Source organism: Arachis duranensis, chromosome 4, assembly GCF_000817695.3.
Source record: "Arachis duranensis cultivar V14167 chromosome 4, aradu.V14167.gnm2.J7QH, whole genome shotgun sequence".
NCBI lineage: Eukaryota > Viridiplantae > Streptophyta > Magnoliopsida > Fabales > Fabaceae > Arachis > Arachis duranensis.
In genome coordinates, this window is record NC_029775.3 from 112,967,598 (window position 1) to 112,985,504 (window position 17,907).

Below are 17,907 nucleotides of genomic sequence, written 5' to 3' on the forward strand. Positions count from 1 at the left end.
ATGCATGCATATATTTATGTAAATCGAATTGATTTAATTTGAATTACACATTTTGGTACTAAATCGAATCAATTTGATTCGAATTAGTAGGATTATTGATAAATCGAAGTTATTTGATTCGAATTATCAAAGATTGATATTCGAAATATAACCAATGAGTAGTGAATCAAATCTACTATTGAACAACCCATATATAGTAAATCGAATCAACTTAATTCGATTTAATACTGATACAGATTATTGACATTTACTACTTTTAAGTTAATTTATTAACTTTAAAACATAAATGTCAATAAAAAAATACTCCCATTTGGATTCAAATAAAATATTAAAAAAATCAAAACAAATAAGAATAGAAATCCAATTTTTGTGTTTTAGTTCAAATTCCAGAAAATCTATATTTTTATAAACTTATAAATTTAAAACGGAACAATAAACGATTTCTAAAAATTCAGTAAAAATCATTTTTTGACTCATTAGCATCTAAAGAATTATTACCGGGACTTTTGATGTTGAAAAAGTTAATATAAAGTATAGCCCTCTAAAGTAAAATAGGGGTTAAAACTTGAATTTTTTTAGAATAAAAAATAACATATAGTTATACAGTATAAAAAGACTAACTATATTTATACAATATGTAATTTGAAACTTTCAATTAACTTTGAGAAACTTTAAATTTAAATTTCAAAATTACATTTTATATAAATATAGTTAAATTTTGAGAAATAATATATTTAAAGTTTTAAATTACATATTATAAATGTAGTTAGTCTTTTTATATTGTATAACTATTTGTTATTTTTAATTCTAAAAAAAAATTTAAATTTTAACTTTTAACCCCTATGCCACCTTAGAGAGCTATATTTTGTATTAACTTTTTCAACATCAAAAGTCCCGATAATGATTCTTTAGATGCTAATGAGTCAAATAATGATTTTTAATTTTTTAGTGAATTTTTAGAAATCATTTATTGTTCCGTTTTAAATTTATAAGTTTATAAAAATATAGATTTTCTGGAATTTGAACTAAAACACAAAAATTAGATTTCTATTTATTTTCGTTTTAATTTTTTTTATATTTTATTTGAATCAAAATGGGAGTATTTCCTTATTGATATATTAATTTTAAAGTAGTAAATGTCAATAATTTGTATCAGTGCTAAATCGAATTAAAGCTAATTAGATTTATTATATATGGACAATAGTAAATCGAAGCAACTAGATTCGATTTATAGTTGATTCGATTTACTACTCATGAGCTATATTTCGAATATCAATCATTGATAATTCAAATTAAATAAGTTTAATTTACCAATAACCCTACTAATTCAAATCAAATTGATTCGATTTAGTACCAGAATGTGTAATTCGAATTAAATCAATTCGATTTACATAGATATATGTATTGGGACATCTATGTAACGTTTTTATTTTGGGACTATTAAGTAATATTGGTGGTTCATTGGTTTATTTAAGTGTTTTACCCGAAATTAAATGTTATATTAGCTTTTAAATATGCTAATTGTTCGTGTTGATTTTAACTGTAGAATAACATTAAAGTCCAATTTCGGTAAATAGTTTAATTAAGTTTTTTTTGAAAAAGAGTTTAAATAATAAATATTTATATTAAAAATAGTTTATAAATAAGTAAAAAACAAAAGTTACTTATGAACTTCTCCAAATTGATCTTGAATCTATTTAAATTTTTTTACAACATTTGAAATGTTAGAAATTATAGTAAGATTTGACTTACATGTTAGAGACGAAAATAATTAGGTAACTAATGATTATAATTTTGGAAAATTATCACGTATGTCAATGGAAAAAAGTGGAATACGATATTCATGGTATCAAAAGTTAGCCAAGTTGTTATTTGTCATGTAATGAGGGTCGAAATGACAAAAATAACCTTAGTTGTAGAGGTAAAATGTCATAAATAGATAGCTTTAAAATAAGGACTTGGCTCAACAATCAAGGACGACTATATATTTGTTTAATTTCTTTTGAAGCCATCTACTATTTAAATGTGATTTACTTCTCTTTTTTTTCTTTTAAACTGTTGTTTACTTAGCCACTATACTTATTTAGATTTTAATAAATAAAACGTTGAAAGTGGATTGACATGACTTAGAACATATTTAACAATTAAAAATATTTGAGAGTAATAGTTTAAAAATAAAGAGTCATATTTTTATTTTTTAATTATTACTGAAATAAATAAATAATTTTAGATACAATAAATATATAATTATAGATATTACATATATAAAATTATAAATATTAAGTTAAATAATATAACTTTACGTTATTGTCTTAATATTACCCTTAATAATAAGTAGAATTTATCTTAACGAATTAGAAGTTATGTCTTGAAATATAATTTATTATTTATAGAAAATATTCATTGAAAATAAATAGAATGTTAAACCAAAAATCATGATTATAGAAAAAGAGAAAAAAATGACATCAATACAAAAATAACATACAAATTTTAACCGCAGATTGATATATTATTTTAAAAAAAAAATAAACTTAAAAATACGTAATTGTTCACTTCAAAGTTTTTATTTGGTTATAATATTATTTTTGTATAAAGTATGTACAGTTTTTTTAATTATTGACTTTTTACATGATATCTTGTACACAAATAAAATTAAAAAGATTGAAAAAAAATTATGAACCGACAAAAATTACCTAAACATTGTGTGTAAAATATCTTTTAACATTTTGTTATTTATATTTGAGTGGTAATATAGGACAATGATTTAAAGGTGAAAATAAAAAACTAATTAAAATGCTTTATATTTTAGTTCTTTATACAAATTTTAGTACTTATTAAGAACAAAAATTAATTTTTAGATAAAATATGGAAAATAAACTTAAAATAATGCATTAATATTGACCATTGGTGTATAATTTTTGTCATTAGTGATAACAACTTTTCACAATTTGTAAAATGCATGAAAAACTAATAAGAAGTTTTTTGCCATCTACTACTATTATTTGTTACGGAAAATTTAATAATACCTCAATTTTAATTTTAAATCAGATATAATTTAAATTTTAAAATATATCTGTCAAAAGAATAAAATTTGATAGTCTAAATTAAAATTATTGAATTAGACTTAAAAAAAATTTCATATTCATTTTAAATATAACTTTTCAATATGAATTGAGCATATGTTTGGTTTCAAAAAAAATTTCTTCCAATCAATTGTCTATTTTTTCAAATTTTATTTATACAATTTTTAAAATTACCTCAATCAAATGTAGTTTGGTATAAATATGCCAATTTAATAATTCATTAACTAAGGGACAACTATGATATTTTGAGAGTTATCTGAAACATTGATTTGGGTCTAGACGTGAGGTCTAATGTCTTTGTGAGGCAGCCTCCGACTTGTTCTTATGGCGAAACACCGCTGTCCCTATTTCTCGTGAAGAGGTGGGAATGATACCTACAAAAAATTCTAATATTTATGAGTTAGCAATGACTTTTTGCAAGTTTTTAATAGGTTAGAACGTAAATATACCTGAGAGTATCAGTATATTTATAGTAGAGCCAATAACCACATTTTTTTAAGTAGTTCTACCTTTTTAGGTGGATGACTATTTTCTTCATTTTTGAGAGATATGTTAGAATCTATCTTTTAATGGAGATAGATATAGTAGGAGAGATTCAGAGAGGCTACTACTTATTTGAATAAGTAAGACTGGTTCCTTATGCCGTGTCCGACCTCCTTAAAGAGGAGGTCGGGTATGTGGTAGGAAATCACCCTTTTCGAGTGAATCTTTATTTTTATTATTGGCATGACTTTATGTTTTGGGTCAAGTATAAACACATGGTATCTTAGAGTTACAAGGGATATTTTCATTTTGATCATTGATGATATTCTGCCTAATAATTCTATTATTTTTGTTTCTGTGTGAGTAGCCGGCTCCAAGGTCTAGTTCGTCCTGCTCAGTGCTTGAATTTGCTTTTTCTTGGACGGGATGAAATGTACTTCGGTTTTTCTAAAAACAGTGCCAGTGGACATTTATAAAAGTACTCCAATGCTCAAGTTAAAAAAGGTATAATATGATGGAGATGATATTCAAAGTAAATAGCATACGGTCAAAATCATACATATATAATGTACAATAAATTAATAAATGCAAATTTTATATTCATCAATATCCATTCAATTTAACGATAGACTCACCTAATTTTTCTTTTCCTAAAAAAATTTAATTTAACTGTATTTTGTATTATTCAATTCTTATATTTTATTTTCTGAAATATAGCTTATTTTTTAATTTTTAATAAAAAATCATCCTATTACATGTTTATTTGACAATGATCTTTTTTTCAATTAACATGACTTTTTATTAAAAAATATTAAAAAATTATCAAAATTTATTATTTTTGTTAATTTCGAAACAAAAATTTGAAGATTATGATGAGATAAGAGAAAAAAATACTTACAATAACACTGAAGCCAAAAACAGCACAAAGAGAAGTAGCAATAGCTGTGTTGGAGAGAGCAAGTTTTTCCATATGACCAACCATCATGATGGAAATTATTTGGAGAAAATAATTTGACAAATTAACGGTTATCATAGGAAATGTTAAATAACTAACACTTTTAATCTCTTTTGTCACCATATTCCATCTTATAGTTTCTGAAAAACCACTACCTTCTGGCAATAAAAGACCTGCTTCCATGTCTTAAAGAAGGTTCTTGAAATAAAAAAAACAGACTTTGGCTTTTTTGTATAGCTGTTTTGGTTGGAAAGATTTTGAATACAACCCCGCTATGTTACCAACAACATTTCTGCCAACATTTGCCAATTCTTATTTATAAATGTGTTTAATGAAAGTGTTTTTGTGGATGTGTCTAATAAAAATATCTTTTTTATAGTTATGTCTAATAGAAGTGTCTTTATAGATATATTTTTTGGATGTGTCTCTTTATATATGTATTTAAAATATAATAATTAATCATTATTGACAATAAATTAACAGATAATATGTTGGTACCTTATACTTTTGCTTTTGAATATACACACTTAGGGACTAAATTATTTATAGCATGTAGCAAGGTGTTAGTATTTCACTTGATCATTGTTTCATTTACATAACACTAATTTTTGTCACATGCTATTGGTAAATAACTTAATTATTGTTTATTTGAAAATAATAGATCACAGGTGTCCATGAAAATGAAAAAAATTGAAAAGCATAACAACTTTTCTGCGATTGGTAGTTGCTATGAGACAGATAAAAAGAATTCAAATCGGCTAACTCATTAATTATAAAAAAAAAAACTCTTATTACACTTAGTTTAAAGTATTTTATTTTTTATAAAGTCTATCGACTTTACTCTATCTTTTATTAATATTTAAATTCCTACTAAAATAACTAATTTTTACAAAATAAAACATACATAATTTTGATTACAAACAAATTAAGAACTTACCATTATTTTCTATCAATTTTTAAATAAATTTTTAAGCTCATTACAAATTAAACATATTTGTTAGTTAAAAAATACTGTGTGTATACAAAAAATTAATTAATTAAGTATTAAGATAATTATTATGTATTAAAGTAATACATAGGAACAGAGTTATGTTATATTTTGACAAAAAAAACTAAAAAATAATTTTATAAAAAAATTAAATAAAAATTTATACATAATTTGTTAAAAAAAAATTAAGAGGGAGGCAGGGAGCATTGCCCCTCTTCCTTTACACGAGAATTTTTCTTTGTTTATACATATTAATTTACATATTTTTAAATAAATAATTAACTATTAAAATAATTAAACTTAACATAATAAAATAATCAAATAATAAATAAATAATTAACTATTTTATAGTATTATAATAAAAAATTTTATGAAAATTGAATAATATTTATATATACAATAACTAATTTTTTTATATACATTACATAATTATTGTTGTGAGAGTCGTTCAAAAGAAAAAGAAGAAAAATAACGTTAGTGCAGCTCAGCCAAGACCTATCACATATGACGGCTAGAAAAAATGGCTTTTAAAATTTGTTTACGAGGACAAGCGGATAACTTCAATCATATAAAACTTGTTAAAGGAAAAAACGGTTGTATGTCTACATACACCACTCAAGTTTCATGTTCATCTGTATTTTATTTGCCAAATCTGGACCTTGTATTTTTTTTATTATTATATCTAAATGGTTAACATTGTTGGAATATCATATTTCAAAAAAGATATCGGCATACGTGAACATCTTCCTATAATTTTTTCCTTAAAATAAACGTTTTCTCTTCGTAGGTTCATTGAATAATGTATCTAGACAATTCTATTTTTTTAGATACATTAATTTTTTAATAAATCAAAAAGTGAAAACCTCATTTATTTTGAAACGAAAGGAGTAGTTTTTTGCTGGTTTATAAGTACTTCCATGGGTGCAACAACTAATTTACAATTTTTAAAGCTTTTCTATATCTAAACAAAAAATTTAACCTTCTACGTTCGGTTAGGTGAAAATCATAATAATTAGTTTTTTTTTTTACTAAAAATAGAAAATTCAAACCCGCAACTTTTTAATTGAGTATAAAAAGACTATACTATTGAAGCTATTATTTATTGGCTAATAATTAGTTTTTCTGTTAGTTTTTATTTTTTGGTTTAATTAAAAAAACTCATGTATCTAGATAATGGGTAAAAGTTGTGTATAAGACCAAGCTGTAATTGGCGAAACTAACTGTCTTACTGTGTGCATTGATAGATAGTGTATCAATTTGATAAATTTAGTACGAAAAATTATGTTGCCCCTCTTGATATCTATAAATGGAGTAAATGTCTAAAATGATTCCTAAATTTTAAATCGTTATTCAATTTAGTTCTTAATTTTTAAAAATGATCAATTAAATTTTTAAAATTCAAAAAAATGCATTTCTATTAATCTCTCGTAAAAATGTTGTCTAAACGTGATGATGTGGAGCGTGAACTGCCGTATGGAAATTCCAAACGACGTCACTGAAGGAGAGAGATGCCCTAAGTGTGTGAAACGACGTCGTTCAACATCTTCTTCCCTTTTGAATAAACAATTCTCACTGGTCTCCCCACCTCCCATTTTCGACGTTTCCCACCAAAACCTCAAAAAAACATTCTCTTCTTCTTTGTCCGTTCGTTTCTCCGTACTTTTCACTCACATTTTTTCGCCGACGATTATTCTTGAAATCTATTCTCTCCGATCAGTAAAAGGCTTATCGATGAAGCATCTCCTTCGCACACTACCAACGATGAGAGATAATGGTTCATGTTGATCCTTCTCTTCTATTTTTTGTTTTCCATTGAGAGTTCTTGATACTTGTGTGTGAATGAGTCGTTGTATATGTAAATAAGTGATTTAGAATGCCGTGGTTGTTAGTGGCACAAATGTTAGGGTTTAGGGTTTCTGATATGAACCTTGTAAACACTATGATCATAATTTGGTTTAAGTTATATTCATTAGGAAGTAAATATATGTATTCTTATTACAAATATAGTGTTGATTTCTTGTTCTATGCAACATGGTTGTTTTGCTACAAAATGACTAATGCTCTTTGGTTTTGCATTGTGCTATAAACTTCATATGCCTGATCGATTGAAATTTATTTTTCACCATGGTAGAAAGTTTGAGACAGATTCTTATGGAAGTGTTATCTACACGTCTGACTTGTATGATGAATCGGTTGGAGTCGATAAAGACTATCTTGACGTGTTTGCGATAACAAGTTATTATAGGAAATTGGGGTATGACAAGACTGAAGCATGTTGGTTTTTGGACCCTAAAGATGGGTTGAAATTTGGTCTTAGGAGATTACAAGTGGATCAGGACCTTGTTAATATGATCAGGCACTGTCATGAGAATAACAACGTCATCCACATCTATTTTGAGCATGGACCTTTGGTTCCTGATATAATTGATGTAATGAAATTGTGTGTGACTGAAGATAATGATGATCATGCTATAGGCCAGAAAGTTGGAATGAAAGACATGGAAGAAGTTAAAGTAGAAGGTGTTGAAGCTATGAAGAAAACCAACACAATATTAAGTCAACTTGAAGAGCCAATTACCTTTATCCCAATTGAACTGAAACCCACTGCCTCCTGCCCACTGTCTCCAGTCCACTGCCTCCAAGCCCACTTCATCAAAATCCACTGCCCTCAAGATAAATGCCCCCAAACCTTACTCACAGGCCAAGTTCCCTAAATCTCTATCCCAACCAAATTCCATTACTTCCAAACTCATATATCACAAAGTCTTCTCTCAACCCAACCCCTCAACCAATAACACAAACCAAAAAACCTAGTGCATCAAAGAAACAAGCCAAGCCTATTAACTTTAAATTCAATACATCTATAAAAATGCCTAGAAGGTATATCACAAGATCACAAGGCTGGAGAAAACAAGTAAACAAGGAGTCAGTTCACTTGAATGTTGATAGCTCATTTGATTCTTATGAGTCTGCAAAGGACAGTTTATACAAGTCATACATACCACTTGAGTGTGTAGAATCAAGCAGTGACAACGATGATGTTGGTCTTTTCAGCCATAAGAGTAAAAGGAAGACTGATAATGACAATGATAAAGGCAAGAAAAAGGCTACTGGTGATGAAGATGTTCTCCATTCCCCTTCAATGGATGCATCTACTTATAAGAAGGAAGTAGATGATGATGAGGAAGAAGAAAACTTGCAATGTATGTAAATTATATGTTTTACTATAATTAATGCCATTTAAGTATAATTACTGATTTTATTCTTTTTTTTTGCCGGTGATGTAATGCATAAATCTGTATAGCAGTATCTTTTTCTGATGATAGTTAGAAATTTGATGAACTAAAGACATTACCAGACTCTGAAGACGATGCAGACCCAGCTGTGAATTTCATCTTCAATGATACTGCCAAGTTTGGACATGTGAGGTTAGAGTTAGGTATGAAATTTACAAATAGGGATACTTTTAAGAAAGAGATTAGAAATTATACGTTGCAAGAGGGTAGGGGTGTTAGGTACAAGAAAAATGAAACTACTAGATGTAGGATGGTATGCAAGAATGAAAATTGTCCCTGGATAGTGTTTTGTTTTTATAACAAACAGAATGGATGTTGGTAGATTAAGACTTTTAAAGATGATCATACATGTGAGAGAACTTTCAAGAATAGATGTGCAACTAGGTCTTGGATAACTGATATACTTGTTAAGAAGGTTAGGAAGCTCCCTACATTTAGACACTGTGAGGTTTTTAATTACTTTAAGGTAAAATCTGGAATAAAATTGTCTAGGACTACAATTACAAGAATTTTGGGTGATGCAAGAAAGATAGTGAGTGGTGATGAAGCCGCAGAATATGATAAACTCAGAGATTATGCAGAGGAGCTATTGAGATCTAATCCGGGTTCAACTATCAAGTTAGGTGTTAGTCCGATGCCTAACGGAGACGGTGTATTTAAAAAGTTTTATGTATGTTTGGATGGATACAAGACAGATTTTGTGGGTGGTTGTAGACCCTGGGTAGGACTAGATGGGGATTTTTTGAAGACCTATTATGGAGGTTGGTTGTTGTGCGCCATGAGTTAGGATGCGAATAATCATGTGTACCCAATTGCGTGGGCTATTGTTCATGTTGAAAACAAAGACAACTGGAAGTGCTTCTTGGAGCTCTTGCATGAAGATATTGGAGACCAGACAAAGCATGGTTGGTGCTTCATCTTTGACATGTAGAAGGTAACCTATATGGTTCAATTAGAAGCACGATATATGATTTTAAGGATCATTTTAAATTAATAAACACAATTCGAAGGACTATTTTGTATTAATAAAAATATTTTTGTTCAAAACACACCCTTACAAAATTAATATCATTGACAATTTGCTTATTTAAAGGCCAAAAAAGGTTGTTTTTCATAATGTCCGCTATGTTTGGGGTGAACTCATAGTTACTATCACTTGATATATTAAGTTCTGGAGTACTTCATTTGATATATTAAGTTTGGATGTCCTTTGTTAACTTAGACTAGTTCTTATAGACTAACCTTGCTAGAAACTTTTTTTTTTGTGACTAGCCTTGTTGGATTTATATAGCATAGAAACTTGATTAGAAACTTGCTGGATTGGTAATACTGATCCAAGAACTCCATCTGTTATCTGTCCTTTGTAGTTTGTAGCAATATTTATGCTACAATTGGATTAAATGAACATGAGTTGTTCTTAACCTGATATATTTTCTGATGAAAATGTCATTGAACTGCTACATTTCTTGAAAATGTTTAATTACGAAATATTGAACTATTGTTGTTTCAATTGCAGAATTTAGGAATCCTTAAGTGCATACACTTCAAATTAGCTCCTGTTTTTTAATTTATTATTATATAATTGGTAAAAGTCAAGAAGTCTTTATTTGCTCAAGTGTTTGATTTTGAAAATAGCATCTTGTCTTGTTGAAGGAGCTAAGGATGTTATTGGTGAATGTAACATATATTGAATGATTATTTTGTTACCTTGTAGGGTTTGATCCCAGTATCGCGTCAGGTTATGCCAGGTGCACATCACCGCTTCTGTGCGTGGCACCTATAGCAAAACTTCCAGAAATAATGGAAGGACTCACACTTGAAGAGCTTTCTTTGGAAATGTGTTAGAGCAATGACTGTCCAGAAATTTAACGGGCATATTCAGTTAATAAATAGGGTGAATGAGAAGACGTGAGGGTATTTAGACAAGTTTCCTAGGTAGGCATGTACCAAGGCTCACTACAAGGACTTTCCAAAGGTTGACAATGTGTGTAACAACATGTGTGAGGTATTCAATGCTGTCATTAAACCATACAGATGCAATCCTATCTGGACTTTACTGGAGGAGGTTAGGAGGTACGCCATGACTAGTATGGCAAGGAAAAAACTGAAACTCTAGCCATGTGAGACACTTACTTCTGATTCAACAAAGTAAACTTGCAAAGAAGTGATATCACAGTAGGTACCATACACTAATATGGTCTAGAGATGCGGCTGAGGTCATGTTTGAAGTGCATGATGAACCACATAATGTGGTGGTTGATTTGGGAAACCAAACATGTAGCTGCAGGTCTTGGCAGTTATCGAGTAAGTAATATTTTGTTTTTTGTGTGTAATTGCACGGTAGCATTTCTATCCTAAACACTTAATTACTCAATTTTATTGTTTGCTAGGGTTACCTTGTCGTCCTGAAATAGCTGCAATTTCAGTCATGAATTGTAGGTCCGAGAATTATGTCTATCCATGGCTAACAATGGAATCATACAACAAGCCTTATGAGTACCATATCAACCCAGTAAGAGACCAAGAGTTGTGAGAGACCTCACAATACCTTCATTTTTTACCACCTGTAAAGAGCAAGCCCTGTGAAAAGCCATCACATTATGCAAGAAAAAAAATGCACATGAGACACCTGTTCAGGGGAGCCAAGAACGCACTACAACAAAATTGAAAAGAAAATATGGCAAATTCACTTGTTGTACATGTGGAGATGTTGGTCACACAACAAGGGGTTGTAAAATAGCAAAAAAAACAAAAGGTTGATGAGCTAGCAGTTGCTGCAAAAGTTGTTGAAGATGCTGCAAATGAGGGTGACGCTAGTGTTAAAGGTAAGGAAGGTGAGGTTGTTGGTGCAGAAGGTGAGACTGGTGCTCAAGGAGGACAAACTAAAATTCAAACATAAGTTACTGCTGAAGGGGGTCAAGAAGCTGAACAAGAACCTGCAACTCAGGTAATAATAATAATAAAAACATTAATCAAAATTAGAGTTTGAGTTAATCAATTTGGATTGACTTGTGGAACAGATTAATCGTTAGAAACAAATCCATTTTCTTGTTCCTTGAGAGGATATATTTTTGGTTTCATGTTATGATTCTGGACAGTGTCATCATTCATATAATGATACTTTTTATTGTCACAAGTTCTTCATTATTATTATTATTAGCATTACAAATGTTATTGTTGTTATTGCTATCACATGGTGTAAATACTACAAAGAATGCCAAGAAAGAGTTTCCAAGGACTAAAAGTGAGAGGCGCAACAAACTCCTTATCAAGAGGACAATTGTATCCACTACTGCTACTACTGCGGCTGCTCCACATCCAACTGAGATTTCAAGAGAGACTATTCAGGAAACTAGTGTAGCAATCTCTAGAAAACTGACTTTTTTCTTGAAGTTTGTTCCAACTCCAGGATTCAACCCAATGAGAAAAAATGTCTAGCTAGTACAATGTGAAGTCGCCTTTTGAGTTCATGTCGTTGTAGTTGAATGCTATGGTTAAACAATGTCATATTTTTTGTAATTCAACTATTGAAACCTGTATGCATGGCCTTTGATGTTGTTATGGCCTATGATGTTTTGGGTTGTGATATTATGTTATGCACAATGTGCTTTAATACAAACAATACTTGTTTCATGCTCCGGAAAATGTTATGTTAAATTCAATTCATATTTAGCTTCGTTGAATGTTTTGATTTATCTCTTTTTTGTTTAATTGATCACAATTTTAGCAAAACAAGTGCAGCATTAAGAGTTGAACTCATGCAAAATTAGTATTTCATTTCATTGCATCTTCATCAAAACATTACATACCACTTAAAAAATTTAAAATTTCATAACATAATCATCATTTATTGACTATAAACCCCAACAAACTAAAGCCTAAACACACACCAAAAGTAACTACAAAAGCCAGCAGCAGCACCATTGTCATTATTTTCAAGGTCTTAACATCACTCTCCAAACTTGTCATCCTCCAATTGAATTCATGCAAAACTTTTTGTGGAATAAGTGTTACACAAACTGGTTCTTCACATCCATCAGTCCAGTAGAAAAAATTACAATGAATTTCATATTGTAAATTAAAAAACTCTGGTGATCTAAACTCAAAGTGAAACTATCTTAACATTTTTTTTAGAGTTATAACCTTACTTCATAGTTTGGGCAACCATAAAATGGTCTATAGGATTCTCTGTCGTCGTTGAGTACTTCATCACCGTCCGAAGCCTACAATTGCAGAAAACAATGTTCTTACCTCTCCTATTGCGCACTCCTTTGCTGCCATAAGGTCTCCTTGCAGAGTTGTTTTTACTTGAGCTACTTTAGCTTCTCTCCCCATCACCTATCATCATTCACGCAGACGAGAAAACAAGATGAACTGGAAGAGAGTGAAGAAATCGAAGAAGAGAAGAAGACAACACAGAGGTCGAAAAAGAGAAGACAATAATTTTGGAATTAGAACTTTATAATTAAAAATGGATTAATTTAAATATTATTAAGTAATTTCAGATACCAATTTGAATCAAATTTAACTTTGGTATACATTAACAGACATCTGAAATCCTACATAACAGTTCACACTACTCTACATAATCAATATTTAGACGAAACTTTTACAAGAGACTAATAAAAATACACTTTTTTTAGAATTTTAAAAATTTAATTAATTATTTTTTAAAATTAAAGATTAAATTAAATAACAATTTAAAATTCAGAAAGTATTTTAAAGAATTTATTCTCTATTAATCTTTATAATGTGTTATATTTTGTTTTTGTTACTCATGACTACGACTTGACCAATTTGATGTTAGTTTTGTTAGCTTTATAATATTTAGAAAAGTACTATAATATTAAACTTTAATAAAAATCTAATCTAATCCTCTAATTTACGTGGACTAGAAGTACAAATTGTGGGAACATATGGCATATAGATAGCATGTTAGTATTATCGTTCACCTGCATGCATTTATGACTAAACTGTGATTAATAACCCCCCACCTGCCTCCTCACCTACGTGCATTTATAATTCTAATGCCCCCCTCCCTCCTCCTTCAACTTTCTATAGAATTTATATTGCTTCTTGAGTATCAATGTGTGAACAGAGACAAATCAAGAAGAAAATTTAATTGGAGAAGTACTTCAACCTTGCGTGGAACTCGTTTATTTGTACGGCCGTTGAGACGGAAAACAACGTTCGTCAAATTATAAATGGGAGTTATTGACATAAAGATGTTAAAAATATTTTTTTATAAAAATATTTTTTAATAATTAAAATTTAACACATATAATCGATTAAATTGTATTATTTTTGTTAAAATTAGATTGGACAAATTAATTAGACCAAAAAATAATTAATCAAATCTTGAACTGATCTAAATTAATATTATTCTTTTATAAAAAATAACTACAATATTCAAAAATGACTAAAATACTTCTATTATATATATTAATTTTGAGAATCCTAAATTTTATTCTTTTATTTTTCTATCGTAGGGTTAGAATTTAAAATTTTTAAAATTAATATATATATATAATAAGAGTATTTTAATCATTTTCTATAATAAAGATATTGTAGTCACTTTTTATAAAAAATAATATTAATTTAGATCAGTTCAAGATTTGATTCACTATTTTTTCGGTTAAATTAATTTATCTAGCCTAATTTTAACAAAAATAACATGATTTAATCGATTATATATATTAAATTTTAATTATTAAAAAATATTTTTTAAAAAAATATTTTAAACATCTTTATCTAAGTAACTCCCATTATAAATCCAAAGCAATCATATTAAAAAATATTCTCATTTAACAGAGTAACATTGTAAGATAAAAGAAAAAGTAACATTCATTTTTATTTAAAATTAAACAATATTGTGCCCTCTTATTAATAAATTATAAAAAAAAGTTTTAAGATAGGTGAGACATTTTATATAATATGTAAAAAATATGTAATATTTATCATAATTTTATATATATATTGATATGTTACTGACACATCATCTTAAAATTATGAACGTATCATTTGTACGTCAATTTTAAATTATTATATAATTTTTTTAATTACGTGAGCTCCTAAGCGTATATAATTGAAAACATATTTAAATTATTAGAGACAAAATGAAAATAAGTTAAATATTAAAAGTATTTTTAAAATTGTTCAAAAAGTATATTTTTCCTTTAGGCTTTAGACAGTGGTGTAGTATTTATTTAGTTACACACTACACATTAGTTAATAAAGTGACAATAACAAATAATATATCGACAAGATTTTTTTTAAATGACTATTATTGTAAAGAGGAAGAAATCTCATTTATATTAAGCCGATTTTTTATTTAATGTATCAAAATTCTTTTTTCTCATTTATATTAAGTCAATTTCTGATAACCATTTTTTTTTCTGTTTTCACCTTCTTATTCATCTTCTTATATATGTAAAGTTTATATATTTATTATAAAATATTTTATGTTTGTTTCATAAAGTTTCCATATTTCTATTATTTAAAAAATAATAACTGTTTAGAGACATACTTAGAATTTGATTTTAAAAAAACTTATTTATCCGATATTTTTCTTCTTTTTTTTTTAAAATATAGTACACGTTTATTGTATTTCATTATTCTGGTTATATTCAAATAAAAAATATATACAAAATCTTATAGTGGCAACACCAACCTTATACGAGTTCATTAATTGGTGGAGCAACGCTCTGGAATAACTTAATCCACACATTCCTTTTCCTACTCTTATTATTTATACAATTTCTTCAAGCATGCATGGAGATATAAACATCCACTAGGGAAAAGCTAGCATGGCAAATGTAATAAACCATCCTTCAAGGTTTCTCCATTTAGCCACCATCTCCCTAATTATTCTCATAATCTTCCTAATACCCTTAATCGCCTTTCTTAATAACAACAACTCATTGATCTTCACCATTATTACTAAGCCCTACTTTTCTTATTACTTAACCTCATTTAATAATCAAAGCCACCAATCCCATTATCCTTGGAGATTTTCTTGGAGGAATACCTTTATCAATAGCTTAGAATTTGAAGGAAATGTTAATTATCCATCATCATCATCATCTAATTATTCCAATGATGTTTCTAGAGCAATTTCACCAGATTTTACAAAGTGTGGCCCAGTTGATTTGCCTCCCAATGCAATAACATCACCCTATTGTTGTCCAACTTTGGCAACTCCCTTTAAATTCATAGATTTCAAAGATTATTTAATCAATGCCACTTACAACAAGTACAAAAATAATAGTTCAATTATTAGGGTTAGAAGGCCAGCACATTTGGTAGATGATGAGTTCATAGCCAAGTTAGAAAAAGGTATTGCCATCATGAAATCACTTCCTAATGATGACCCACGTAATTTCATACAACAAGCTAAAGTTCATTGTGCTTATTGCAATGGTGGATATCCTCAAAAACACCCCTTCCAAGATCAAAAGATTGATGTGCATAGGTCATGGCTTTTCTTCCCTTTCCATAGGTTTTACATTTATTTCTTTGAGAGAATCTTGGGAACCCTAATTGGGGATCCAAGTTTTGCTTTACCTTATTGGAATTGGGATTCCATTCAAGGTATGCAAATTCCATCATATTTCACCACTCCAAATTCTTCACTTTACCATAAACTTAGACACTACAAGCACATGCCACCCCACTTGGTTGATCTTAACTATGATATTCTATCTCCCAAAATTAGAACACAAGATCAACAAATTTCCTACAACCTTGCCTTCATGTACAAGCAAATGGTTTTAGCCAACACCAAAGAGTTATTCATGGGAAGCCCTTATCGTCTCGGAGACCCAGCTCAACCGGGTCCTGGCTCGGTTGAGCTTGCTCCTCATAACACTATCCATGATTGGTTGGGTGCGGTCGATACACCCAACCATGAAGACATGGGAACTTTCTACACGGCCGCGAGAGATCCTATTTTCTATGCTCATCACTCCAACGTGGATAGATTGTGGGAGTTATGGACAAAATTGGAAGGTGGTAGAAGAGACTATAGGGATGATCCTAATTGGTTAGATTCCAAATTTTTCTTCTATGATGAGAATCTTAATCTTGTTCGAGTTAAGGTAAGAGATTGTCTTGATACTAAACTTTTGGGTTATGTTTATGAAGAAGTTGATCTTCCTTGGCTAAATGTTAATCCTAAACCAAGAAGAACAAAGATGCAAAGGGAAGCAAAAAAATCTTCAATTTTGGCCTCAAAGCCAATTACCAAATTTCCTTTTGTTTTGGATTCTAAGGTAAGCATTATTGTAAAGAGACCAAAGAAGTTGAGGAGCAAGGAAGAGAAAGAACAAGAGGAAGAGGTTTTAGTGATAGAAGTGACTGAATTACAAAGCTATGAAAATGTTAAATTTGATGTTCATATTGATGATGATGAAGACATGCTTAGTGATGAAAACCATGCAGAGTTTGTGGGTACTTTCGTGAGTTTGCCCCATGGAAATCATGGACATAAATCAAATACTCGCTTTATGGTTGGGATATCTAAGGTATTGGAGAATCTAGAAGCTGAAGAAGATGATCATATTGTTGTTACTTTGGTACCTATGATTGGGAAAGGAGATGTTACCATAGGAAGGATTAATATTCAGTTCATGTCAAAATAGTAAGTAAGATCCCTTTTGAAATGTAAGAGAAAAGTAATTAATTATAGTATTTATAAGACTATATGAAGTTAATTTTAGGAATTAAAAAGAATTGTGTAAAATAGTAATAGTTTAGACAGGTCATTATAGTATGGAATTCAGTGCAATATAATGGGCAAATGCTATTCGATATGGACAAGTAGTTAATTATCTAACTCTAGATTTTTTTTTCCATTATATAAGTTTTGATTTATGTTATAAAATTATCTATTCTAAAATTTTAAACGATTGAATAAAAATACATAAATAATTATATATCTAACCATTAATCCATTATTTAAACTCATGCAAACTTGTTTTGGTATGATTGAGAAATAATGAGATGAACTTGCTGTTATTCTCTTTAATAAAAAAAATTAACTAAAAATAATTAAAATTATTTTATTTATTAATTATTAATAAATATTAAATAAAATAAATTTTG

General features: G+C 28.8%; 1 protein-coding gene across 1 annotated transcript; it reads left to right on the forward strand.

Moving 5' to 3' along the window:
* Window positions 1–15,583: 15,583 nt before the first annotated feature.
* On the forward strand, window positions 15,584–17,615 carry LOC107486089 (polyphenol oxidase I, chloroplastic-like). Its single transcript, XM_016106636.3, has one exon. The coding sequence runs from the start codon at window positions 15,612–15,614 to the stop codon at window positions 17,442–17,444; it is 1,833 nt and encodes a 610-aa protein (XP_015962122.1). The 5' UTR covers window positions 15,584–15,611; the 3' UTR covers window positions 17,445–17,615.
* The last annotated feature ends 292 nt before the right edge of the window (window positions 17,616–17,907 follow it).